The following is a 27,979-nucleotide window of genomic DNA, read 5'->3' on the forward strand; positions in this document are numbered from 1 at the left end:
CTATTTCGAGTTCCTCCTTTTTCCAAAGGCAAAAACCATTTCTCTGATCTCTTAGATAATTTCCACATGAAGCTCGCAATTGAGCAGTCATTTTCAAATACTTATCAATTCCTGGACTTCCAAACATGCTGAAAAAAACAAAACCTAATCAATTGTGCGCATGTAAGAATCGCTTGATTTTTCAGCACCATCCCTTCCAAAGGAAAGATCGTTCTTGTAGAACCCTATCTTGTTAGGCTACAAATTGTCGGGCATCCCCCGAATAAGTGAGAGAGGTCCTCACTTGCCTTTTTACACCCCGAACATCTATTCGAGTGGCCATGACCTTACTTTTGTCGGTAGAGCCCTCCATAACACCTTCCACAAGAATCTCTTTATCAAATATGGCCAATGTGGGTTCTAGATGTTATTTGTAACCATAGCCCATTTTGCTTCCGGCCATTGCAAGCCCCATTATTTGTTAAGGGGAGAGAACCCATCAATCTTGAGCATTAAAGTGTGGTATATACTCTTCGGTATGTGGGATACCAAAATGCCTACAATTGGGCCATCTCCAAGCTTTGCACTCAAGGTTCGATTTGCAAATAGGCATCACATGCTTTTCCAAGCCTTCTATAATCATGTTCACCAAAAGCTGTTTGATGTCATTAAAGTGGTACTTGGTAGCCAGTTTCTTCTTTCCAACTCTTACGGTTGCCATCCCAGAAATGGGCCAACCGTCAAAGACCTTTGTTGTTCGCTTTTTTGGCTTTTTCTCTCCAATATGGGTGCGATACCTACTTTGAAAAGCCAAGTGGACTAGTTTGTTATGGAATTTTGGAAATATCTGGTAACCTCTCCCCATTCCAAGGCCTCCATTGCTTTGTTGCACTTACTCACCAGCTCCCCTATTGAGCCACCTAGTCACAAGGAGTAATTTGTCATGAGCTTCTAACCCTTCCCATTGCCCTCCTTGGGAGACAAGCTTAGTTTTGTCCATCATATCCTTCGTCATAATAGCCCATGCTTGGTCCTACTTGGCAATTGATACCACAAACTTGGCACATTGGGCTTTTGCATGAATAATAGGGCTAAGTATCCCGATGCCTCCTTGCTCCACTTACCTAGCGGCCAACTCCCACTTAGCCCAATGCTAGGGCAACAAATCCTTAGTGTTCTTTTTCCACAAGAATCTTTTTATTAATTTCAAAAATTATTTTCAGTTGCACTCGGCCATCTTTAGGATTGGCCTAGTGAAGGCAATATATGGGAGCATAAACGAATTAATAACATTAATCTTGCTTGAAAAGGGAAGTAATACATACTTCCACCTTCGCATCTTGCCCTTTACTTTGTCTAAAACCCATTGGAATCTTTATTTGTACGTTATGTTAACTGCTAGTGGGGCTCCCAAGTGTCGAAAGATCTATCCTTTTGCCACTTACCAAAAAGTCCACAACATTTTATACGAAAGCTATGTAAGGAGTGAAAGGACTTTTGGCATTTTGAAATACTCTAGCCCTTTTATTTCCCTTTCCACATTAAAGGACCTACCTTTAATTTTTCACTCTATCCTTTTCATTTCCCTAGTGAAGTGATCTAACTTTAAAAGTCTTCACTTTACATGTTTTGAAAGAATTTCCCTTTTTTTGAAATGGTAGGGACCTACTCAATGCCCTCTTTACATAATTAGAAAAACAAATGTCAACTCACATTGACTTACAGATAGATAATGTGATGCTTAGTTAATCCTCTTACAAGAAAATGGATTGCCATCCAACGCTAATTTTTTACACGCACTCTAGCTCTTCAATTAAAAAAAAAAAACATTTTTTTATTCAATTTAGTGTATTCTTTGAAGAGAGACATCCATATACAAACAAAAATACCCAAAAAAGATTAAAATGCATGTCCAAAACCTGATTGCCATCATTAACTTGCCACGTGGCACTAATCAACAAGCTTTATCTAACAATCCACAATTGCTCCCAAGAGCCCATGCTTTACCAAGGCCTACTGTAAGCCAAAAACTTACCAAAATAAGGCTGAATTCATCTGCAAACTCTCTTTGCAAGTAAACACAATCACTCACCATAACTAGCACCACCACCATGTAACACAAAAATCATCACTACCACCGGTCCACCTAATTGCTCTTCAAAAGGAGAAACACAGCTGAAGCAGCCTCTAAAGCTTTGCATTTCTTTGTTTCCAAACCTAATCTAGATAGACCACCAACCACGTCAAGTTCTTAGAAAGCATGGTTCTCTGATGGTCTTAGCTAAGCAAGTTTGAAGTTGCAACTCACTCTGCTGAAAGTTGCATATGGATGTGCAACAAACACATCACACAACTAAGTCACATAGTGCAAATATACTTGCATGGATGACTGCGAGTTTAAGTTTAAGGGAACATTTTCGTATAGGTCACATAGAAGACGTTAGATATACTCACTTTCCCTAAATGATAAGAGAGGGAAATTACCATATTTTTGGAGGGATTTTAACAAATAAACTTGAAAAGCATAACCCTAAAATTTGGAAATTCAGAAGTTCTATTTTCTTTTTCCTTCTCATAAACAATGGGATAAGGATTTTCCCCATTGTGAACAAGTTCTAGGCTCAGTTGAACCCGTCTTTTCCCAAATCTGAGTAGGTCGTTATTTCAGTCCTACTTCGGAGAATCTGGCGCTCAGACTTGCCACGAGCAGCACTCTGATCCATAGCTTAATCACCAGTACAAATAAAGAAGATTGATTCAAGATAGCTTCCCTGCCCTCAATAGCGTCGTGATGCTTACTTTTCAAATTCTTGGGATACTTACCCCTTCTATACAAAACCTAGCTACTTGAGAGTAAAACTCGTGTCGCTCAAACTCATCATTATTACTGAGTTTGCCCTCATGCCCTCCATTTTCCAGCAAAGAGTTAAGCCATAAACTCATCAGCAACCGAAACTCATTTCCTGTGGACCGTCCCGCCTAGAAATTACAATACACGGAAGAATTTGCTATCTACATACACTCATGCCAATTTCACATGTATAAGAATCATGGTCCATATACACAATACTTCTCCATTAAATCCCTGCACTGTGATCTCTACCCCACAAGCTATCCATCCTATACTTTGAAACAAAATCACACTGCATAAACTTTCACTATCTGCTGTATTTGTACTCTACAAACAGGGCAGCCCCAATTCTTAGCTTTCACCTCAGACAAGCATTCCATGCACCCTGCTAAGTGCCCACAAGGTACACATGCGCCTTCCGCAGGAGCATCCCAGCAGATCACACACGTCCCAGCTGACTTCTCATCAGTTGCTATGTTAGTATCCGTAGCATGGGCAGCGTTCGCACTCTCATTCAAGGAGGGGTAGTCAAAGGAATCCTCTGGCAGGGGAGGTGCCGATGGTCGGGCATAAGATGCTTCAACAGCTGGTTGATTAACAGGACTACTGTGTACTGCACTTGGTCCGGCCTCGCCAGGACCCCAACCACTATAAGAACTTGGTTCCGCATCCCATCCTTCACCTCCTTTTGTCTTTGATGTTTGTTTCTCTGTTGATTTTCCACCACTTGTCTTTGATGTTTGCTTCTCTGTTGATTTTCCACCGCTTGTTGATGGTCCCCACCCCTTCAAGCCTTCATCTTGTGCACCCCACCCACTGAAACTCTCAGGTGATCCCTCCCCTGATTGGTTTGCAGGCCTGGATGCATCAGCAGATAGAGACTGCAGCACCGGCTGTCTGAGCGGAGCAGTGCTAGTATCCTGTCGTCCACCTGATGGATTAGCAAAAGAGCCATTTGCTGAAGAGGTTTGTGGGATTCCCTTGCATGCTTTGTAGAGCTTCTCTAATCGAGCCTTATCCCCTTCATTCTCAGAAAGAAACTTGTACTTTGTTTCTGGCCAATACAAAAAGAAACGTATTAATTTGCTGCCCCAGCTTAATTGCATATTCAAGCATCCAAAATCAAGAAAAATTACTATTGGTTTTGTCTGTTATGTACAGCACAGGATCTGGAATGTTAAACTTAGGCTCTTCTATCTCTGCTTTAGAGAGTATAATAACCGTCCTTGGCTGTGGCACCTTGCATATCGAAAAAGAAGTAAAAACCACTAAGAACGATGTAAGAGCATAGCAAAGTTGCATGTATGGCTGCTGGTTATTCCAAATTACATTATAGGATGCAACTGAGTAGGACAAACCTTGATTGATTGATACACAGCAAGCTCAAATGTAGGAGGCCTCCTTGATGATACAGACTCTATGGGAAGCACCACCACCCAACTGCAGAAGCATAGGTGAACATCAAACAATGCCTTCCTTGTTTCTCACCTAGGAGAAAGCTTCGATAATCCACATCTGAGATATGCTTTTCAAAGTTCCTTACACTTTCTTTGTGACCAGATTAGGTGCTATAGTCTCCAAAATACCTAAACCTGAGATTTCTCGTATCATTCCACTGAAGAGGCACAAGTGCTCCTGTCATGATATAGGCAAAAGCATCAAAAACAGGATAGAATATGTAGAGTTTGTGCAAAATTAGCAGGCCGTCTGCTACAGAGGCACAATGTTGATGCCTCTAAAGCAGACATTCTTGCAAACAAAAGGTGTCTTTCAGAAGAACCTAATTACAGAAAAAGTGGCTACCTCTAAGATGCGCACAACAGAGACATGGCCCCTGCTCCTTGCCATCTGGAGTGGAGTTAAACCAGCATCATTGATGACCATTGGGTTGGCTGAAATCAAAGATCAAAACAGACACAGGGCTTTATTTTTTATGACCTAAAGAAAAATAACTTGATGCAAACTTTGGAACAATTGAACCCCAATCCTACATACTTTATGGTCATATGGTGATGCATCCAGTATTGGTTTAGCAGCACATAATAAAACGTAATACAAAACCCTTCATCACACTAACACAATAACCGGGGGGGCGCTTGTAACAGACTTGGACACTCCCAAGTCGGGAATCTGCCACAACACACGTGAGCAAACTAAACGAACTGAACAAAACTGAGAGAGAGACGACACAGCACGGCGTAGTTCCGCACCTAGAGAGATTGGCCCCAAAGACTGGCACCCCTTTTGGTATTTTTGTATTATTAATGCTTCACAAAGTACAATGTCCGAGGATCCTCATCAATGCTCTCAAGCGTATCTGCCTAAGGCTAAGCAACTGGCACTTTATTTATAGGCCATGGGCCTTCCAAAGTCAGTATACATGAAAAGCTTCAAGTCTAAAAGCATTTGGTTCCCAAAAGTCAGCGCTCCAGCAGCCAGCGCAAATCGCGGAAATCCGAACAGGTGCCACATCAACAACCAACATGATTTGTGGAAAATCCGTACAGCGCTCCCACGTTAGCATCTCCACGCGATTTGGGGGTTCCCGCTTTATTTTAATCTTCTAGTGTCCCTTTAGGCCCTATCGGACAAGAGCCCATAAGTTGGAACAACTTTAAAATCCTTGGTCTTTATTTTCAAGTCTCTCGGCTAGGCTTTGCAAGTTGGTAGCACTTCTCTACATCTTTCCATAGGTCTCTGACCCCTCTCTGTCCGGAGTTTGTCCTTTAGGTCATGCCACATCATCACTTTGATGTCCTCTGATGTGACTATCGATTGGTACATGTGCTAGATGTGCGTTCCTAGTGTGTCGGTACTAACAGTCAGTGTCTGCTAAGACAGTTGTCACGTGACACATCCCAACCCTATGTGTCCGGGACAAGCTACACCACAGCAGGGTTCAGGCAGTCCGATCAAGTTAGATTAGCAGTGATCTGGCACTTTTGTGAGTCCATTCGTAGACCGTGCATGCCCAATCACTTAGCATAGATGCATATCCTCCGGTTGCACACAGCATGATCATCGGAATTCCCATCAGAATCCATTAGCATCAGTGAGGGGAATTTTCCAGTGCATTTAGCCTATTTTCCTATTTATTGGGATTTTCACTTATTATTTTTAAGTGACTTTCCAACAAAAGTAGGTAGGACAATTTTGCTAAGTTAATATATAAGCAAACCAAAGTTCACACTTTCTGGTAGAAGAGGCAGCAGGAGCACCTTGCTCAACAGGCAACTTCTCAGCAAGACCAACCCCCGCGACTACTCTGGTGTTTTCTCCACAGAAGACCTAGCGTTTTTGCATCAGATCAGCCTTGGCGATTTGTGCACAGCAGATCAGCCCCGGCGTCATCACGACACAGCAGATTAGCCTAGCGTTTTTGCATTTGCAGAACCCCGGCAACAGAAGGACCAATTTCAGCCCCTGGCGTTTTTGGATTTCAGCAGCAAATTGAGACCGGCATTATTCACCTAAAGTGTAGCAGATTCAGCCCGTAAAGACCATCAGTTTTCAGCCCTAAGAAACCTCATTTTTCAGCCAAGAAAACGCAGCCAAAACAGTCATTTTCAGCCACCGAAACAGTCCCGAAATTCAGCAACTAGAAGATCTCAGATTTCAGCCATCGTCGTCGTCGTCACCGTCGTCATCGGCATAGACCAAGTTGCATAGTCCATTGCATGCGCATTGTACACCTTTGTGCAATCAAAGAATAGACCACTCTCGCCGACGAGAGTGGGGCCTTGGGAGGAGGGTTTTACAACCTCTCGGGTGTCGTATCTCTTCTCTCTCCTTCTCTCAGTTTCATTCACTTGCACGCACAATCCACTCACTTTGTTCGTGACCACAGCACTTTACAAGACGGAAAGCTCTCTCTTTCCCTAAAGAACTAAAAGGAACCTTGAGCAATAAAGATCACTAATCTTGAGAAAATACAACATTCATTCCGCTGCACCTTACATTGGTATCAGAGCTTTGGAAGTGTTCTGCATTACTCAACCACAAGAACCACAAGAATCACAAGAATTTTTTTTGCTTGTTGCGATCGCACGAACCCAAGTTTACTTGGGCGTGGCGATTCCTAATCGTGTTTTGTTGAAGAGTGATAGGAATCCCAAGAAAGAAGGGCTTGTCCAGCCTCCCCTTGCGTCTCTTTTCACTCATTAAGAGCGGACCGTGCACTTAGCGGCCAGCCAATCGACATGAGGTGGGAAAAAGCAACTTTGGTGTGAGCGCAAGGCCACCAAGGGGTGCGCCCGCAGAAAGGAGTAGAACTCGGGTGAAGAGAAGATCCTTCTCCAACGCGATTTGCAAGCAAAGAAAACCTCACGAACCCCAAGAACCCAAGACCCTCAAGACTCAAGAACCTCAAGAAGCCAAGATTCTCACGAATCAAGGACCTCAAGAACCTCAAGACCCTCAAGAACCCAAGTTCCTCGCAAGCTTAAGACCCCAAGATCATAGTGCATGGTCGTCACCCGAAGCGGCATGGATACTTTGCATTTAGGTGATGAGCATGAGAGAGGCGACGAAGGATTCTCCCCACCAGGAGGTTTTTCCGACCCTTCCCTATCTACGACAAAGATTGCACTAACTCCTATGGAGGAGTTAAAGCAGATGTTTAAGGAAAGAATGGCAGAAATGAAACGCAGACACGCAGAAGAAGAAGCAGAAAGAGAAGCAGAAAGAAAGGCAAGAGAAGTAGAAAGAGAAGCAGCAAGAAAGACAAGACAAGAACAGTGCGACCGACACATGCAAGAGTTCTTGCGACTCTTGTCTCCAATGCGGGCACCGATGCAAGAGATTCGAGATAAGGAGACTCTCTCAGTCTCTTTTTCTCCACAGCATGACACACAGGATTTGCATGATTATGAGAAGCATGAGGATTTGAATGATAATGATTGTATGATGATTTGGATGGAAAAGACAAACATGATGAATTGCATGAAGATGATGTGATTGTTCACAAGGATGATGTGTTAGTGGATGCTTTTCCTAGAGAAGCTAACCTCGTTGTAGATTTGATCAATCACGAAGATCCGATCTTGGCTTTCGAGTAGAGGTCCAAAGAACCCCCACAGGACGATTCGATCATTCAGGACGAACCGATCTTGGCTCTTGAGCCTTGGTCCAAAGAACCATCACAGGAAGTGCTATGTGTTTGCATGATTGATACGCACGCATTGTTCGAGTGTTTCATTTGTGAAGGTTTCCTGTATTTTAGTCAGCATCGTTATGTGATCCCTTTTCCTAGGTATGACATAGTGTATGTTGAGCGCGTTTCTCTCATGGATGAGCACGAATGTATGCGGATTGTGCATGAAAAGTTGAAAAGTTCGTATGTCAGGAAGTCACATTCCATGTCTCTTCCTTGGCATGACACAGTTTCTGAACGAGCACATGATTGTATGAGCACCAAGCATGGGCATTTCCATTGTGATTTGCCACAGTTGATTGATTTCGATCACACAGAAAAGATTCGACCTCATTGTTTGCATGTGTTTAATGAACGGGGCAGCCCCTGGCGTTTTTGGATTTCAGCAGCAAATTAAGACCGGCATTATTCACCTAAAGTGTAGCAGATTCAGCCCGTAAAGACCATCAGTTTTCAGCCCTAAGAAACCTCATTTTTCAGCCAAGAAAACGCAGCCAAACAGTCATTTTCAGCCACCGAAACAGTCCCGAAATTCAGCAACTAGAAGATCTCAGATTTCAGCCATCGTCGTCGTCGTCGTCGTCGTCGGCATAGACCAAGTTGCATAGTCCATTGCATACGCATTGTACACCTTTGTGCAATCAAAGAATAGACCACTCTCGCCGACGAGAGTGGGGCCTTGGGAGGAGGGTTTTACAACCTCTCGGGTGTCGTATCTCTTCTCTCTCCTTCTCTCAGTCTCATTCACTTGCACGCACAATCCACTCACTTTGTTCGTGACCACAACACTCTACAAGACGGAAAGCTCTCTCTTTCCCTAAAGAACTAAAAGGAACCTTGAGCAATAAAGATCACTATTCTTGAGAAAATACAACATTCATTCCCCTGCACCTTACAACAGTTTACAGCTTATGTCTGTTTTGCAAGCGTAATCGAGGGCGATTACAATACTTTCAAGGGGGGTGTATGTCACAAACCAATGACGTGGCAGCCCGGATACACACACACTTACACCCCGGCTGGCTGCAGAATCCCGTAAAACGCATTGCAGTGCTGACGTGGCAGCAGTGTACGGACCCGTGAATTGCGGCACAAAATCAAGGAGAAAAAGCAGATACTGACGTGGCTGAGCGTACGGAAAAGCGGCAGTTATACGGATTCTCAGTTTTGCCCCGGGAAAAGCAAGGAAAAGCCTACGCAATGCGAGAGAGAGAGAGAGAGAGAGAGAGAGAGAGAGAGAGAGAGAGAGAGAGAGAGAGAGAGAGAGAGAGAGAGAGCTTTTGAATAGTTGCTTTATTTTTAATGCTTTTAAAATATGGCAGCTTTTGGGGCCTTGGTTTTGGCATCCCTTGTAAATCAATAAATAGATGGGCAGGGCTCCCACTATGCAGAGCATTTGGACGCAGAGTCTGAGAGTGAGAACCCTCCCACTCCTTGTACTTTGAGTTGCAGATTAATACAAAAAGAAATACTGAAAGGGGCGCCAGTCTTTGGGGCCAATATCTCTAGGCACGGAACTCCGCCGGGCCGTGTCGAATCAATTGTAAACTGTGAACTGTTTTGGAGTGAATCTTTGCTGAGTTGCGGTTGAATCTTGACTTTGGAGTGTCCAAGTTTGTTACACATGTATTGGGTTGGATCAATCCTTTTTCCAATAATTTTTTCACTTGGTTCATAATCTCTTCATTTTGGGCTCTGCTTACGCTATAACGTGGCCGGTTCGTACTATCCAAAATCAAATCAATCGTGTGATCTTCAAGACGTTGAGGAGGTAACTATCCTAGTAAGCCTTCGGAGAAACAGTCAGCTTGAGCTTGCAAAACTCCCTGTCGATCTTTCTCAAGGTCGGACAAATTTGACATTTTCTTGTCATCTATCTCATTTAAGAAGATCAAGTAAACAAACACACTCGATTTCATTAATCTGGAAATGGCACAAGCCGATACAAGTGGGACTGACTCGCCCTTCGATTTTATGTCACAGACTTGGGCACCCCAAGTCGGAAATCTAGCATGACACACAAGAATCACTTAAAATACTTTACAACTTTATCACACTTTAATAATTGAAGTCGACACGCCCTGGCGTAGCTCCATGCCCAGGTATTGGCCCCAAAACCTGGCGCCCCTTTCGGTATTTCGTTTTATATTAATGCTTGAGCAAAGTACAACACCCGCGGGACCTCTGCTCTCAAACTCCACGCCCAGATGCTCTGCAGAGTGAGACCCCAGGGATCTTACTTATTCTTAAAGGGATGGCCCAAAAGCATTCAGTTCAAAAGCAATAACTCAAAAGCATCTAAACTCTAAAAACTGTGCAAAAAGCAGCCAACACATACGGCGGATGTTGCTAAATTGGCGTTATCTTACCAAAAAATAATTCTAAATGAATTATTGGATTTATAAGTGAGAGGGTTTTCTCGCTTGGAAAACCAAGGAAAAATAATTCTAAATGAATTATTGGAATTTTAAGTGAGAGGGCTTTTCTCACTGGAGACATCCGAGTACAGAGTATTCCTAGTGCATCATTTAAAGTAATGACGGGAACACTGAGAACGGGAATATCTGTAAGGCCGCCAAGAACGGGTACTTCTGATGCGTCACATCGGATGGGTGACAGGGAGCATCGGAAAGAAGTATCCGACCATCCGGGAACGGACATCTCTGATGCGTCATAGGATGGGTGACATAGAGCATTGTGAAGGAGATTGTACCGTAAGTTCGGTAGGAAAGGACTAGGTGATGGGTATTCCTGATGCGTCACAAGGTGGGTGACGGGTGCATTGGAAAGGGAATATCCATAGTCGGGAGGAAATTCCGAACTGTGTTAGTTGTGCACAGGGAAAAAGCAAGCACTTGAATGAAGATGGGTTCAGAGGAAACTTTGAGGAAAAACACATGCTTTTTGAGAAAGCGGGATTGCCTTTCGGGAAAGCAGATGCTTTCTCGCGAGGAAGTCTATGTTTGCATTGCAACTGTGCATGTGATTGCATCCAGGGACGCCTGGGAAGTGTTGTGAAAGCATTGTTTTTAACTTATAAGGTTTTATTGAGTTTTTGGACAGATTCATACCATTCTTAAAGGTGACCGACCGCCCACTTCATAAGTGGGCAACCATCTGATAAATAAGGCAACAGATCAACCAACGTTTTCTCTCTCTCTCTTTTTCAAGAAGAGAAGCGAAAAAGAAAAACGAAAAAAAAAAAAAAAAAAAAACGGCCGCGATCTCTACGCGAGCAGCTATTCGTGCCCGTGGCTAGGAGCTATAAAAGCATCACATGCCCTTACTCAGAGAGGAGGACCAATCTTTGCAAGGAGGAGATGCTATTGCAAATTTCAGTCGTAAAGAAGACGTTGCAGGTGATGCCCATGGCTGCCCCAAGTGTACCAGATGTCGCCAAGACCCAGTGCGCGAGTTCCCTCGCGAAGAAGTGCCTACGGAGCGTGTTTCCATCGCGACAAGCTGCTGTTTTTCTCTGATTTCAGCCCCTAAACGTTGTAGACGGGGCTGATTTATGAGAAGGAACCGCAGAACACACCTCTTTTGTGTGTAGGATTGGAAGAGAGGATTTTCTATGGAGAGATCTCTTCTGGGGAATTGCTTTTCGAGAACGGAGTTGCGTTTCGAGCGTCGAGACTTTGAAGGTAACGATTTTCATGTTATGAACTCTGAGTATTTGTTTGCAGGTGTACTTCCTCTTAGTGAGGGAGTAGGAGCAGAGGAAGGTATGAGCCTCTGCAGGAGAAAAGCGCTCTGAGGAACTAGAGCCAGATCAGCCCAGGGGTTTTGTACCCGAGTTTGGGAAGTAGATCCACGGATCGGAGAGAGGTAGTCTCTCAAGTTGTGATCCGGAAGTTGGGATTCCCAAGTAAGGACTTCGTGTCCGGGAAAGCAGAGTTGTTCTGCGGGAAGAGGACTCTGGAAACGGAGTTGGAAAAGAGAGTTGTAGGGATGTCATGCCCTGAGTCTGGAAGGTAAGATTCTCAAGGATTTGGAATAAGGAACGAAAGTTCCTTGGAATAGGGTTTTGCCCTAGGAATCGGAAGCGGAGGCTTCTGGGAACCATCAAGTCTTATTCTAGAACGAACGTGGTAATACGTTCGGTTCAAGTGCTTGTATAGACTTCTCCTCAGTAATAAAAATACTATTACGGGGGGGGGACCAGCCCATCTTCTGGTCCCAGTACTGTGTCGATCTTCTCACTTTATCTCTCTCCCTCTCTCTCTCTCTCTCTCTCTCTCTCTCTCTCTATATATATATATATATATATATCCTCTGGCTTCAATATTAAGAGATAAATTTTATTTATCCGAGTATATTTTATATTGCTATGCGCTCTCGTTTGTGACAGTGGTATCAGAGCCCACACCCCCTACACGGTAAGGGAAGATATGGTAGTGCTTTTTGCACAAGTGAATGAACACTCTCTTTAGGAGGGAAGGAACAAGCGACGACTACGGCCTGTTGTTGAGGAATCTAAGGATTAAAATCCTAGATTATTTGATGAGCGGGTTTTGCTCTAAGATCGAGCCAAGTGATCATCAAGTTGAGCGTCTTCGCTCTAAGGATCTTACGAAGGGAAGGTAATTTCCCAAGTTCACCGAAACTTTAACACAGCTTAAGAATTATGTACACTTTTGAGTACATGGATAACACACGAAGATGCAGACCTATGCCAAGGAACTGGACGAGAGTTTGTTATACTCTCTTGAGCGCCTTTTTCCACGCAAGAATATTCCGACACGAGAATCTATATTTGAGATATGTTTGGTAGAAGGAATTTGAGTTTCTCTACGGAGAAGAGGTTTTCTGATGATCGTTGATCATTGAGTACGCTATGTGCTTTTACCATTATAGTAGCAACTTTTGGTTGCGGTATATGTTTCTCCATGAGCAGGTCAAGTAGCATTTACACGCTGCTGGAATAAATTTGAACTATTTTGTTCGTAAGAATATAATTCGCCAACCATTTCAAAATGGTAAGAATTACAAACAGGAGAATATCCCTGAGAATCAAAGAGGGTTCGCTCTATTGTGAACTGGGTTTGAACGTACGTTCAGAAAATGCTATGGCTAGAATCCTATCTGCCTGAGGTTTTGCAAATCGTCATTGATGCTCGCAAGGTGAATCATTTTTTATGATTTTGTAAGGAAGAGACGCTAATGGGCGTCGGGAAATCACAGCTGGTGGTAATAACTCGCAAGAGGAAACGATTGGAAGGAAGTGCTGTCGTCCACAAGGAATCTTCGGACTGGAACCGTCCGCCTACGTTGAGCGACGGCCTGGAACAAGAACCTTCTTTAAGGTGATCGCAAATTGTGGAAGAAAGACATCGAACTTAATGCTCTATGACTTGGGCATTCCCTATGTGGGAGGACACAAGAGGTTTAATACCCTCTGGACTAACAGAGTAGGATTATACGCAAGGACAAATACCTAGATTGATTTCTAGGAAGATCATTCTTCTCGAATTTGAGAAGACAGAATCAAGTTAACAGAGTCTTAGATAAGGAAACTTTGGATCAGAACAATTGGCCTACCCAAAGCAAAGGCCCGGAATAAGAACTTACTTTGGTAAGATGACACACTTGTTCTGCCATAGGAAGATTCACATGAGCTTAATGCTCTCGACATGCCCTATGCGGGAGGACAGAAGAGGTTTAATATCCTCAGGACTAATAGCGCAAGGTTATGCACAAGGACATAGACCTAAATTGATTTTTAGGAGGATGATTCTTCTCGGGATTGAGAAGGTGGAATTGAGTTAACAGATTCTCGGAAAGACGCGAACGACAAGTTCTTACATGGCTCATAAGTTTCATGATTGGTGAAGGATATACTCGAGGTACTAGAGGAAGGACATGAACCGGTAAGGTAAGTATTGAATTATTGAATTTCTGTTTAATTTAATTTTTAAGTTCTCTTTTGAGAAAGGACCAGCTCAACTCACCATTGAGCAAGATTTGGAATTTTCCCCGGCAGTTCAGTTGGACCTCTACAGTTGAGGACAATTGTTTATAAGTGAGAGGGATGTTGCTAAATTGGCTTTATCTTACAAAAAAATAATTCTAAATGAATTATTGGATTTATAAGTGAGAGGGTTTTCTCGCTTGGAAAACCAAGGAAAAATAATTCTAAATGAATTATTGGAATTTTAAGTGAGAGGGCTTTTCTCACTGGAGACATCCGAGTACAGAGTATTCCTAGTGCATCATTTAAAGTAATGATGGGAACACTGAGAACGGGAATATCTGTAAGGCCACCAGGAACGGGTACTTCTGATGCGTCACATCGGATGGGTGACAGGGAGCATCGGAAAGAAGTATTCGACCATCCGGGAACGGACATCTCTGATGCGTCATAGGATGGGTGACATAGAGCATTGTGAAGGAGATTGTACCGTAAGTTCGGTAGGCAAGGACTAGGTGATGGGTATTCCTGATGCGTCACAAGGTGGGTGATGGGTGTAACAGACTTGGACACTCCAAGTCAAGAATCAATTGCGACAGCACCAAATAACCACTTCAAAACAATTCACAGATCACAATAGATTTGCACTGGCCCGGCGGAGTTCCGTGCCTAGAGATATTGGCCCCAAAGACTGGCGCCCCTTTCGGTATTTCTTTTTACATTAATCAATCATCAAAGTACAAGAGAGCGGTTAGGGTTTCACTCTCAGACTCTGCGTCCAGATGCTCTGAGAAGTGAGGCCCTCACCACTAATTTAAAGGTTACAAGGGATGCCCAAAAGCAGAGCCCCAAAAGCTTTCAAAATCAAAAGCATCAATTCTCTCTCTTAGAGAGTCTCTTTTTTTAAAAAATTTTAAAAAAAAAACAAGTTCTCTCTTTCATGCAAAACGCAACGCCCAAAAGCTGTCGGCGCAATTTCCGAAAAATCCGTACAACCCTGCCACGTGGCACTGGCGCCAAAAATTAGGATTTCAACCAGCAGTTAGGGTTTCCAGCAGTTAGGGTTTGCTGTGAATTAGGGTTTCTGGCAGTTTTTAGGGTTTGCAGGAATTTTAGGGTTTTTGCTGTCCGCCACGTCATCACTTTGTGACATACCCCCCTCTTGAAAACATTGTAATCGACCACGATTACGCCTGCAAAACCGACAAAAGCCATAAACCGTCTTAGCAGACACTGACTGTTAGTACCTACGTACTAGGAACACACATCTAGCACATGTACAAAATCGACAGTCACATCACACGACATCACAGGACATCACATGACATTCAACATTCATTCAGATCTTAGACCATGATTTATTGGCAATGTAGCTAGCAATCACATCTAGGTCCAATCGGGACCTCATCGATGTCCGATTGACTAACCCCTATTGCAACCATGTCTATTCGAGATCAATCAGACCAAAATGCTGCAGTCATTTCGGCTATCAGTTCCTGCACTCACAAGAAGTCAAGAACAAATCAGTATCATAATAAGGAATTCCATTTCATAAAGTCATCCAGCAGAATACTGTCAGCTCTCAGTATCCCTGAAGCTCAAAGAGACAACAGTGACTTTAGTATCAAAATCGAGGCATCTGTTGACAAGGGAGCGGAGTGACTCCCCTCTTGTGCATCCCACTGCACCAGATCTCCGTCCAAGCTGAATTTCTGGGTTCTATTTGGAGTAGACTATGCTAAACCAAAACATCGAGGTAAAGTTTCACAATCCGAGGAGTATCTGCTAGGTCCTCCTCCTCCATCCACTTCGCATCAAATGCAGGAAAGTTCTTGAACTAAACCAAGAACCGCCTTCGGACTTTACCTTTCTTCGTATCGTTATGTGCCAAAATCTGTTTAGGAACAAGGATCTCCTCGTTTTCTTCCACTGCGGGTTGCTCATCAGGCTCCCCATCATCAGGCACATCACCCTTAACAAGGTTCAAGAGACTCACATGCAATGCATTATGAATCCTCCAAGTATCTAGCAGTTCCAATCGGAAGGAGACATCATTTATCTTGTCAGTGATCTGGAAAGGTCCGTAGTATCGCATACTAAGCTTTGGAAAAAGCCTCTCCTTTCCCTTTTTCTTTCTTAGGCGTGCCTTCTCAAAAGTAAGAGCACCCAATCATCCTCCTTCAGTTTCAAGTCGCGACGATGGCGATCCGCTGCCTTTTTTTATCGTTCTTGAGACTCCTGCAAAGTCTCGCGAACCTTGGCAAAAGCCGTATCCAAATCTCGCGAATATTCATCCGCTTCAAATATATAATCTTCATGCTCAGGAAGGATGGAACCTTCGCAACACTTTCAACAATCTCACATGGCGTCTTCCCCGTCGAAGAGTGTATCGTGTTATTGTAGGCAAATTCCACCAAAGGTAAGTTCTTTTTCCATTGAGTCTTCTGATCCGAGATACAAGACTTCAATAAATCTAAAATCACTGAATTGGCAATCTCAAATTGCCCGTCAGTCTGCAAGTGGAACGATGACGAGAACTGCAACTGCGTGCCAATGTTCTCCCAAATTGCCTTCCAAAACCAACTCATAAATCTGGGGTCTCTGTCGGAGACAATCGTCTCAGACGTGCCATGTAATCGGAAAATCATTGTGATCATTCTGTGTTCTCGGGAGATCAAAAATGAAATCCATTGCAATACTTTCCCAGGGGTGGGTGGGTACGGGTAAAGGCTGTAACAATCCATGTGCCTTATGCCTGTCAAACTTGACCTTCTGGCATACCAAGCAACTGCGCACAAACTCTTCCACATCCTTTTTGAGTCTCGGCCCAAAGAAGTATTTCTCTACCCCCTTCATGGTGGTAGCAATGCCGCGGTGACCTGTAAAAGGTGGACAGTGGCATTCAGTCATAACCTTTTCCCTCAACGGGCGTGTAACGCACAACATAGTCTTTTTCATCAAGTAGCCTTCCCGAAGGGAGTATCCAGCTACTGTCTCCCCATCCCGTATCCGTGTGAAAATATCTGCAAAATCTGTATCTGTGGCATACTGATCGACCATATCCTCGAAGCTCCTATGATGTATCGCGGAAATAGCCATAACCAACGGTTTCCGAGACAAAGCTTCTGCCACCACATTCTTCTGTCCCTGCACATGGACAATCTGGAAGTGGAACTGTGACAAGATGTTCGCCCACCGCATCTGCTTTTTCGAAAGCTGCTTCTAGGACAAGAAGTAGCGCAAACTCTGATGGTCTGTAAAGACAGGAAAATCCGCTCCGAGTAGGTACTGCCGCCACTGAGTAAGAGCATGGATAACCGCCAAAAGCTCTTTCTCATAGATCTGTGCTGTCATCTCCGGCCTAGAGAACAAACGGCTCTCGTAAGCTATGACATGGCCTTCTTGCATCAAGACCGCACCCAGACTACAACCACAAGCATCACAAAATACTTCAAATGACTTCTGCAAGTCCGGCAAAGTCAGCTCTGGTCCTGTAGTCAATTTCTCTTTCAATGTCCGAAAGGCAGTCACCTCAATGGGTCCCCACGAAAAGGTACTCCTTTCTGTGTCAAGGTATGCAAAGGGGAAGCAACCTCTACAAACTTTCTATGAACCGCCTGTACAGTCCCAAGAAGCTTCTAACTTCATGGACATTCCTCAAATCGGGCCAATCACGGATAGTCTCTATCTTGGCCGGGTCCATTTGCACTCCTGCTGTTGCTGACACAATGTGTCCCAAAAAAGTGTATCTCTGGTAGGAAAAATTCACTTTTCTTTTTGCATTAATCACTAACGTGTGATCTCGTAATGCCTGAAAGACTTGAAGCAGATGATCTCTGTGTTCTGCCTCATTCTTGGAGAAAACAATGATGTCGTCAAAGAAAGTGCCAACAAATAGCCTGTACTCTCGAAAAAAAGATCCTGTCCATCATTCGGTTAAATGTCGCAGGAGCATTGGTTAAGCCAAAAGGCATCACCAGAAACTCAAATAACCCAAAAGTCGTCCGAAAAGCTGTCTTGTAGACATCTCCTGGCGCTATCCTGATCTGATGATATCCACTCTTCAAGTCAATCCTGCTAAAGCACGAGAATCCCTGTAACCTGTCGAGTATATCATCGATCCTAGGAATCGAAAATCTGTTCTTGATGGTGATTTCGTTGAGAGTGCTATAATCGATGTACATTCTCCAAGATCCGTCTTTCTTCAAAACCAACAACACTGGAGAGCAATACGGTGAAGTACTAGGCTGGACAAGACCCTTTTCCAAGAGGTCTTTCACTTGGTTCATAATCTTTTCATTCTGTACTCGGCTCACACGATAAGGTGGCCGATTCGGTGGCGTGCTTCTAGATATCAGATCAATGGTTTGATCATTGATCTTCAGGCCCTCTGAAAAGCAATCGGCATGAGTGTGGAGAAAAATCTTGGCGTTCTTTTCTTCAGGTCAAAACTTATTCAACCTTTGTCCATCGTTCAGTTCTCTCAAAAGAATGAGTAAGAAAACTGAAGTTCATCAAGTACAATCTTTAAGCCCTTCATTTATCAAAGTCGCTTTCTCGGCCCGGTAGTCAACCACGGCGTAGTTCTTGTGGTACCAAGGGATCCCGAGTAGAACGTCACTCGCGTGCCCTGAACACCCCTGTCATTGCAAACGAAGTTTGCCAATGCTTGGTGTAATGGCAAATCCCATCCGGGTGCCAGTCGAACTACCTCCGCCTGTGGCGTCAGTCTGTCGGGCATAATTCCAAATCAAGCCGCCAATTCCAAGTGAAAAGAAGTTGGCCTTGGCTCCTTCAAAAGAGCTTCCTGATCCTTCACTTTGCCCCAAAAGCGACAAAGTTTGTACTTTCATCATTAGATTCGGTGCAGGTCCCACGCTATGTGGTACCAGTTCTACTTTTCTATCTGCCTTTTCTGCCACGTTCCTCAACTGCTCTCGAACTCTGAGGCCTGTCGTCGTTCTTATCATTCTGTTCTTTCTGTGCCTTTTTAGAGCACTTCGCGAGATATGTCCGTGTTCCCCGCATCCAAAGCACTTCCCCTCTCTGATGAAGCGAGCTCTCTCCTCAGGAGTAAGCTTGGGTCGTTCATCATTTTACTCTGGGTTGCTCTTTTTTCTTTCTACTTTCATTCCCATAAGTCTGTTCGGCTCGTTGTGTCATGGCCTCATCTGTGGGGTAGGTTAGACTGCCAGAGTGAATGGCAAAGCCCCGCTACGCATGACTCATCAACTCCTGAATAGAAGCTGACTTCTGTTCCAATCAATGATCTCGGATCTCTGTAGGTAGACCCAAGGTAAACCGTTCAATCTGTTCTCTGAACGAGATCTTCTTGAATGAAGAGGCGGGTAGAAAAGAGCTCCAGAATCTTTCACAATAAGAATTCACTGTATCGCTCTTGGTCATCCGGAGATGGTTCCAAGCAGCTCGTATATCTCGCTCAAACTCTGGAGTCAACCAAGAAGAAACAAAAAGCCTCTTGAATTTCAGCCATGTAACTGGCACAGTCTTGCTTAATAGAAGCGTGGACCACCAAGTACGAGCATTCCCCTTAAAGTAAGAGGCAGCTCTCCGAATCTTGGAGTGCTCTGAATAGCGTCCTCCCGCGAAAGCGATGTCAAACTGCTGTATAAAAGACAAAGCCTTCGAAGCATGTGAGTATCCTGAAAAGTATCAAACTTGATCGAGTGGCCACCTTCCTTAAACTCTCGGACTTTCTTGCTTTCATCTTCGAGAAAGTCATACTGGTTGGCTTTGTAAAAAAAATTCTTCTTGTTCGCATAAAAGTTTCCGTCATCGGAATCTGAGCTGTCTGTAGACGAGTCCTGAGTAGAACTGTCAGTCTCTGGGCGAGATGTAGCCTTCTTTGCCTTTTTTCTTGCCCTTTCCGAAGCTTTGTTTCTTGCTTCGCTTTTTGCTTTTTCTGTCTTCTTCGCTCGAATCCGAGGAGCTAGAAGAACTGGGTACTCCTTCAAATCGAACACGCTTCTTCTGTTTCTTTGCCTTGTCGAATGTCGACTGACGACCCAAATATCCCGGGAAGTCAGTACCTTTGTTCTGCTTTTTGCCGTGCTTTTTGCCTTTCTTTTGCACGTCGAAAAGCTAAGCAATCCGTGCATCAACCACGTTCTCCAGTTCCTTCTCCGTATATTTCTTGGAGGCAGAAGGTTTCTTGAGAGCGGGTTTCGGGAGTGGTGTTGTGGTTCTCTGCCACTCCCTCTGTACCTCTTCCAAAGAGGTCTGGTTCATATATTTGCCATCTTCGGGTCCTTGGCAAAATTGAGCATCATCTTTGTTGCATCGCCAATCAATTGACGACGCTCCATCTCTCTTTGCTCCGCCTGAGTAGGCCGAGGCAGGCCATACTCTGTCTGAATCTTCGTTGTGATCCCAGCCCGCATCTCCAGATGCAGAGGGAGTCGACTGATCATTGCCTGAAGCCATAGGTGCCGCGGAAAAAAATTCGGGGATCGGATTTCCCGTAGAAGAGAAATCGGCCGTGCTCTGATACCACTGTAACAGACTTGGACACTCCAAGTCAAGAATCAATTGCGACAGCATCAAATAACCACTTCAAAACAATTCACAGATCACAATAGATTTGCACTGGCCCAGCGGAGTTCCGTGCCTAGAGATATTGGCCCCAAAGACTGGCGCCCCTTTCGGTATTTCTTTTTATATTAATCAATCATCAAAGTACAAGAGAGCGGTTAGGGTTTCACTCTCAGACTCTGCGTCCAGATGCTCTGAGAAGTGAGGCCCTCACCACTAATTTAAAGGTTACAAGGGATGCCCAAAAGCAGAGCCCCAAAAGCTTTCAAAATCAAAAGCATCAGTTCTCTCTCTTAGAGAGAGTCTCAATTTAAAAAAAAAAACAAGTTCTCTCTTTCATGCAAAAAGCAACGCCCAAAAGCTGCCAGCGCAAATTGCGGCACAATTTTCGGAAAATCCGTACAACCCTGCCACGTGGCACTGGCGCCAGAAATTAGGGTTTCAACCAGCAGTTAGGGTTTCTGGCAGTTTTTAGGGTTTGCAGGAATTTTAGGGTTTCTGCTGTCCGCCACGTCATCACTTTGTGACAACGGGTGCATTGGAAAGTGAATATCCATAGTCGAGAGGAAATTCCGAACTGTGTTAGAATTGTGCACAGGGAAAAACCAAGCACTTGAATGAAGATGGGTTCAGAGGAAACTTTGTGGAAAAACACATGCTTTTTGAGAAAGCAGGATTGCCTTTCGGGAAAGCAGATGCTTTCTCGCGAGGAAGTCTATGTCTGCATTGCAACTGTGCATGTGATTGCATCCAGGGACGCCTGGGAAGTGCTGTGAAAGCATTGTTTTTAACTTATAAGGTTTTATTGAGTTTTTGGACAGATTTATACCATTTTTAAAGGTGACCGACCGCCCACTTAATAAGTGGGCAGCCATCTGATAAATAAGGCAACAGATCAGCCAGCGTTTTCTCTCTCTCTCTCTTTTTTTGGCAGAGCAGCGAAAAAGAAAAACAAAAATTTTTTATTAAAAAAAAAAAAAAAAAAAAGGCCGCGATCTCTACGCGAGCAGCTATTCGTGCCCGTGGCTAGGAGCTATAAAAGCATCACATGCCCTTACTCAGAGAGGAGGACTAATCTTTGCAAGGAGGAGATGCTATTGCAAATTTCAGTCGTAAAGAAGACGTTGCAGGTGATGCCCATGGCTGCCCCAAGTGTACCAGATGTCGCCAAGACCCAGTGCGCGAGTTCCCTAGCGAAGAAGTGCCTACGGAGCGTGTTTCCATCGCGACAAGCTGCTGTTTTTCTCTGATTTCAGCCCCTAAACGTTGTAGACGGGGCTGATTTATGAGAAGGAACCGCAGAACACACCTCTTTTGTGTGTAGGATTGGAAGAGAGGATTTTCTATGGAGAGATCTCTTCTGGGGAATTGCTTTTCGAGAACGGAGTTGCGTTTCGAGCGTCGAGACTTTGAAGGTAACGATTTTCATGTTATGAACTCTGAGTATTTGTTTGCAGGTGTACTTCCTCTTAGTGAGGGAGTAGGAGCAGAGGAAGGTATGAGCCTCTGCAGGAGAAAAGCGCTCTGAGGAACTAGAGCCAGATCAGCCCAGGGGTTTTGTACCCGAGTTTGGGAAGTAGATCCACGGATCGGAGAGAGGTAGTCTCTCAAGTTGTGATCCGGAAGTTGGGATTCCCAAGTAAGGACTTCGTGTCCGGGAAAGCAGAGTTGTTCTGCGGGAAGAGGACTCTGGAAACGGAGTTGGAAAAGAGAGGTCATGCCCTGAGTCTGGAAGGTGAGATCCAGAGGCGAGGACCTTGATTCTCAAGGATTTGGAATAAGGAACGGAAGTTCCTTGGAATAGGGTTTTGCCCTAGGAATCGGAAGCTGAGGCTTCCGGGAACCATCAAGTCTTATTCGTGGTAATACGTTTGGTTCAAGTGCTTGTATAGACTTCTCCTCAGTAATAAAGATACGGGGGGGGGGACCAGCCCATCTTCTGGTCCCCAATACTGTGTCGATCTTCTCACTTTATCTCTCTCCCTCTCTCTCTCTCTCTCTCTATATATCTATTTCTCTCTATATCCTCTGGCTTCAATATTAAGTGATAAATTTTATTTATCCGAGTATATTTTATATTGCTATGCGCTCCCGTTTGTGACAGCGGAAATCTGTACAGTCTGCCACGTCAGCAACTACTAACGCAAAACGCGAAAATCCGTATTGTCTGCCACATCAACATGTCAACGCAAATTTCGGGGCTTCCGTACAACAGCCCACGTCATCAGTTCCGATCTCGGGTGGTCACGCCACGTCAGCACTTTGTGACATACCCCCTTCTTGAAAGAATTGTAACCATCCTCGATTACACCTGCAAAATCAGACACTATCCATAAACCAGTTCAATAGACACTGACTCTTAAGTATCGATGCACTAGACAACACAATCCAGCACTTGTACAAAGACGACAGTCACATCACCTTCAGACCACATCACATAGAATCCATTCTAATCTAGGACCATGATTCCTGGCAACGTATCTAGCAATCGCATCTAGATCCACATCAGAGACCTCACTGATGTCGGATTAACTAGTCCTTATTGCAATCATGTCCATAGATTTCTCAAGACCGAAATGCTGCAGTCATTTCATCAATTATTCTATCTTTTAATCTTGCACTCAAACACAATCACATGTGTGAGTAATCATTTTTGGGAATTCCAATTCATCAATCAAACACAAAGTGTTTCAATCATTCAGTACTAGTCATCTTTTCGCTGTGTGGCTATCTCATCCCTTGGGAACTCTTGATGCACTCACCACAGTTTCATTCAATCATTCATCAGCATCATTCAAGATTCATGATCGTGATCGGGTTCATTCTGGAGCTGTCATTGCTACGATTCGTCATCATCTCATTCTTGATTTCACCTGTTATCTATTCACAAATAGCAAGTTCTTCCAAAAAAATTAATTACATACATTAATCAAAATCATCTTTGGAAATTCCTATTTCAAAGTTCTTCATTCACACACTTAGGTCATATTGAACACAATGTTTCAATCATTGAGTCTAGTCATCTCATCCGTCCAGAAGTCTTAATACACCTAGATTCTTGTATAGCTATCTCATCCCGCAGGAACTCTTGATGCGCTCACCACAGTATCCAATCATCTCATTCGTAAGGGAATCTTGATGTACTAAAATCTTATTTCATCATTCATCATTTCATGAATTATCATTTAAAAACAAAATTCATAATTTTTATCTTGAATTGACGGATTCATTCCTGAACTACCGTTGCTCCCGATTGCTTTCAGATGCAAATTCCTTGCCATGTCATCCTCGATTTCATATGGAAAACAGGCAAAATTTCAAGCAAATGGTTCACCTCATTGCAAAAGAGTCGATGGCCGGTTCCATGCTTCCAAATGCTTTCATATGCATGTTCCTCGCTCCTAGTAGTTATCTGCACACAGATAACAAGAGCTTCCAAAAACATTAATTCCACACATACTAAAATTTATGCAAAAACCCTAATTTTCCACAGTTGTTGGATATAAGATCTGTTTGTGTCAACACGTAGAGCTTGTTGAGAGGATCAACTTTGCCTTCTGTCGCATATCCAAATTCTCAACCGTTGAAGAGATTTTTTAAGGTCTTCTACCAAACTTCCCTACCGAAAATTTGTCCTATTCTTCATTCTATTCTTCAATTGCCGCACCGGATTTCAACTTTTCTTTGCCTGCTCTCCGAGAGATGTTATCTCTGTCAGATTCTCTGTGAAAACCCATGTGTACTCTTGGGTTTTTGATGGTTTATGCCCTGTAAGACAGAGCGATGAAGACAGGAGCACGTCTGATGCGTGATGAAGCAAGCGTGGGAGTGGCTAATAAGTCCGGGGTCGGGACATGAAGATTCTTCAATACATAATTTCCAAAGTGCCCAAGTGCTCTATCTACTCTTTGGTAGGACCGGTATGCTTTGAGAAAAGCACACGCCTGAAGCTCTGATACCACTGTTACAGACTTGGGCACCCCAAGTCAGAAATCTAGCACGACATACGAGAGAATCACTCAAAATACTTCACAAATGCCCATGCAACCCCTAAGTGTGCCTATGATTCGTGTTTGGCAATGTACGGGGGCAAACCCTCAACCAAGGGCCAATGCACGTGATGAGAAAGCCTGTAGGTAGAAGGGAAAGCACATGGAAGGTAAACTATGACTACTAACACCGCCGATTGCCCAATGGCGCCTTGTACAATCATTTATGTCAGGAAGGTTATGTAGGGGTCCTAATTGCCTTACTCAAACAATTGCTATCTTACATATTTTCAACCAGAAGAAACCTACTGTTATCATTCCACATTTGAAAAACGTCCTTATTTTCACGCAGAAGAAACCTACTCTTATCATTGCACATTTGAAAAACGTCCTTGTCTTATACAACTAGCCCCATAAGCAAAAGAAATCTAATACTAAAAAATTTAACTTACTCAAACATAAATAAGAAGAAATAACTAACCTCCTCGTGAGAGCAATAGAGTGACGGTTTTTTCAAGGCCCCTCTTTGCAGCATGGTGTAACGGTGTTCCTCTATGTGTTCCTACAGTATTTATGTTGAAACATTAACATTCAAACATAGAAGCAGAAGGCAGATGTGGTAACAACTCACAGCCAATAAAACAAAACCTGGACGGTATACATCGATGTTGGCCCCAAGGTTCAACAGTGTGATAGCCATGTCTAGCAGCTCGCCCCGAGTGCACGCTAAAATGAGAGGAGATCGTCCTTCCTTGTCGATCCACTGGGTTGCAAAGAACATCAGAATTTGTACCAAAGTGCATGGATGTTTAGCACCAAAACTTGATAAGATCAAAAAACAATGTAACAAACATGCATTGTAGAATGCCCACACAATAGATGAAGCCGAGGACACTAAACTGGGCAGAAGTTTTACCATGCTTGGTTGCAAGCAAATTGAGCTCAGGGAGAATATATTGAAAACAGAATATAAAATGTCAAAGATTCAAAATAGAGGTATTACTTCTAAGGACGCTCCACTCCGACGAAGGGCCTTCACAGCATCATGGTTTCCATTCTGCACTTCTTGGTAAAGAAGCTCATCCTTGGACTGGCCAGCACCCATGTGACGTTTCTCCTGCAAAGGAATTCACAGCGCAGGTCTTTTCAATCAAATGTCAAGCTCAATTCTGCACAATTCAGCATCTAAACATGGTATACAATCTAAGACAAGGTATAGATAATAGGTGTCAAAGAGCATTGAATGCCCAGAGTGGGCAATCTACTGCCAGAGATCTTCATTCATCTACTTTAAGGGCAAGTAGACAAATGGTCACAATCAAGGCAAGGAAAATGCACATCAGATGAATTGCTGACATGAGCCTCTATTGCATACAACTCCTGTCGGCGGGGCTAGTCAATGTAAAGGCATTTCCATGAATCTCGATAGAAATTGTTGATTAAGGACCACTCTGTTTCAGAGAACCAACCTGGCTAAGAGGTGTTGCGCGAGAGAAAGGAGTGCTCTTTGGCAGCGATCGCACGGCAAGCTGTGTTCGTGCGGGTGTCCCAGCGATCGCGCACGGCGAAGTTGAGGAAATATTTTACTTGACGAAGGGCAAGTGTACCCAATTTTGAAAATTCTTTTTACAGGAATCTTTAAAAGATGCTATTAAACGACTTGATTGACGGGAATGAATGTTTATGGTATCAATTATCTAGGACTAAAGTAAAGATCCACAAGGTGCATTCAACTAGTCTTTCTTGGTGGGTATGAATGATCATGGTATCAATTATTTAGGACTAAAGTAAAGATACACAAGTGCATTCACTAGTGTAATAAAGTACATGCATTGGTTAGCAACTGTGTGCAAAGAATTGTGTGTCTAATTAATATGTACAAATGTTGATCGACATAGAGTGTATAATTCTGAAAACAACATGCAGGTAAACCAAACTAAAGGGAGCAATGTGTAAAATTTTAAAACAAGCAAATGGATAAAGCATCAATGATTGCAATAAGAAATTAAGTGCTTTACTGACCTGCAATATTGTACAGGTGGTTTTCCATTGTCCAAGCTACACGCTGATCTTCGAGTCAAGCTACAAAAAAGCAATGCGAATAGTTAAACATTTTGTTTTGCAATGAAGTGTCACATATTGAAAATGCTAAGTATAAAGTGCACGCCATGCAAAAGTGCCATACAAAAGTATGGTGGAGAATTGGCACTATGGTCTCTCAAGAAATAATAAGAAATGGAAGCCGTGCTCTGTCTCGCAACATTTATGTGGTGTGCCAAGCAAACGTGTAGGCATAGGGAATTAGATGCAAATAACGGACATTGCAATGTTGTCGAGTTCAAATCGTGCTTGTGCAATCAAAACGTCCAATGTGGTGAATATATGTCCTCTTTGTCAGACACAAAATAGGAGTCAAAACAAATACAAAAGATACATGATATTGATTAAAATTAAAGAGAAACAAATCTAACTTTATGTTCTATGTCAAGGGTCCATTGCATAAATAGTTATGGCGGCTTTTCTACAAGCATCTTGCAAACCATACTTGCATTGGTTTAAATGTAATGGAAATGGCCTATGAACTTTGAGAATAGCGGAATTAGGAGAATTAGAGTGAGCATTTTTGTGAGACTACTTTGAAACATTGAGGGTGAACTTTATTAGCGGTAGCAACATAACATAACATAACCATAATACTTAATTAACATAACATAACATAGCAACATAACTTTATTAGCGGTAGCAACATAACATAACCATAATACTTAATTAACTTTATTAGCAGTAGCAACATAACATAACCATAATACTTAATTAACTTGTCATGAACAATACTTTTGCAAGAGAGAAAGTTTTAGAGAACTTGACAACAGTTGAGGATCGGATTTATGGGAGCCGGTCCTCCCTCCAATAGGCTTTTGTATTATAGATTCTTTGATCAAGAGAGACTTGGTACAATACAATCTTTGTGTTCCTTATGACCTAGGTGATGCAATGAAGATGGAAAGCTTCATGCATCACGAGCATAACATAGACTTTTTAGAAAGCATTAACCATCTCCGGCCTCAGTCCCAAGGCCTCAAACACCTTCAAAGGTGGAGAGAGCTAGCGGGGAATGAGGATAGGGAATAGGAAGAAGAAACATTCATAGGAGAAAGAAATAGTTTCTCACTTGTCATCACTCTTCTTGCTTAGCATACATAATAGCATAGTAATGAAGATGGAGAAGATGGCAAGCTTAAGCATTGGAGCATGACTCTTGGTTGGATTTGCATTCCATAGCCAATAGTGTTGGTGTAGGCTCTCAACTTCTCTACAAGCTTGGAGAAGGAGATGGAGCTCTTGCACTTTGCACCTCACACAATGAGAGTGTGTGTGTGTGTGTGTGTGGGTTGGGGGGGGGGGGGGGGGGGCGCAGCATACCCCCCAAGCTAGCCCCCTCCTTGCTTTGGTCGACCCCCTCTTCTAGCACATGTTTAGTGCATATCAAGCAACAAGGGTAGCATTAGGACAAGTGTCCTTCTACCCCCTTTGAGAGAGAGGGC

At 43.4% G+C, this 27,979-nt stretch overlaps 1 protein-coding gene across 1 annotated transcript; it reads right to left on the bottom strand.

Annotated features, from left to right (window-relative positions):
- Positions 1–2,844: 2,844 nt before the first annotated feature.
- LOC147429992 (putative E3 ubiquitin-protein ligase XBOS34) lies at positions 2,845–26,046 on the bottom strand. The gene is made up of 9 exons (XM_086496179.1): positions 25,904–26,046; positions 25,438–25,551; positions 25,083–25,197; positions 24,916–24,996; positions 4,634–4,722; positions 4,374–4,465; positions 4,189–4,270; positions 3,967–4,069; positions 2,845–3,884 (listed from the first exon to the last, which is right to left on the bottom strand). The coding sequence occupies exons 2-9, from the start codon at positions 25,537–25,539 to the stop codon at positions 3,118–3,120; spliced, it is 1,431 nt and encodes a 476-aa protein (XP_086352305.1). The 5' UTR covers positions 25,540–25,551; positions 25,904–26,046; the 3' UTR covers positions 2,845–3,117.
- Between the last annotated feature and the right edge of the window lie 1,933 nt (positions 26,047–27,979).

This window comes from Adiantum capillus-veneris, chromosome 22 (genome assembly GCF_014529385.1).
Source record: "Adiantum capillus-veneris isolate H3 chromosome 22, ASM1452938v2, whole genome shotgun sequence".
NCBI lineage: Eukaryota > Viridiplantae > Streptophyta > Polypodiopsida > Polypodiales > Pteridaceae > Adiantum > Adiantum capillus-veneris.

What these genes read in the sequence shown, in the direction of transcription:
- LOC147429992 (XM_086496179.1), bottom strand. Translation starts at nt 25,539, where the DNA reads ATGGGTGCTGGCCAGTCCAAGGATGAGCTTCTTTACCAAGAAGTGCAG. An exon ending in CTGTTGTGCGCATCTTAGAG is followed by an intron (nt 4,466 to 4,633) that starts GTAGCCACTTTT and finishes ATATCATGACAG; the next exon opens with GAGCACTTGTGCCTCTTCAG. An exon ending in CATAACAGACAAAACCAATA is followed by an intron (nt 3,885 to 3,966) that starts GTAATTTTTCTT and finishes TGTATTGGCCAG; the next exon opens with AAACAAAGTACAAGTTTCTT.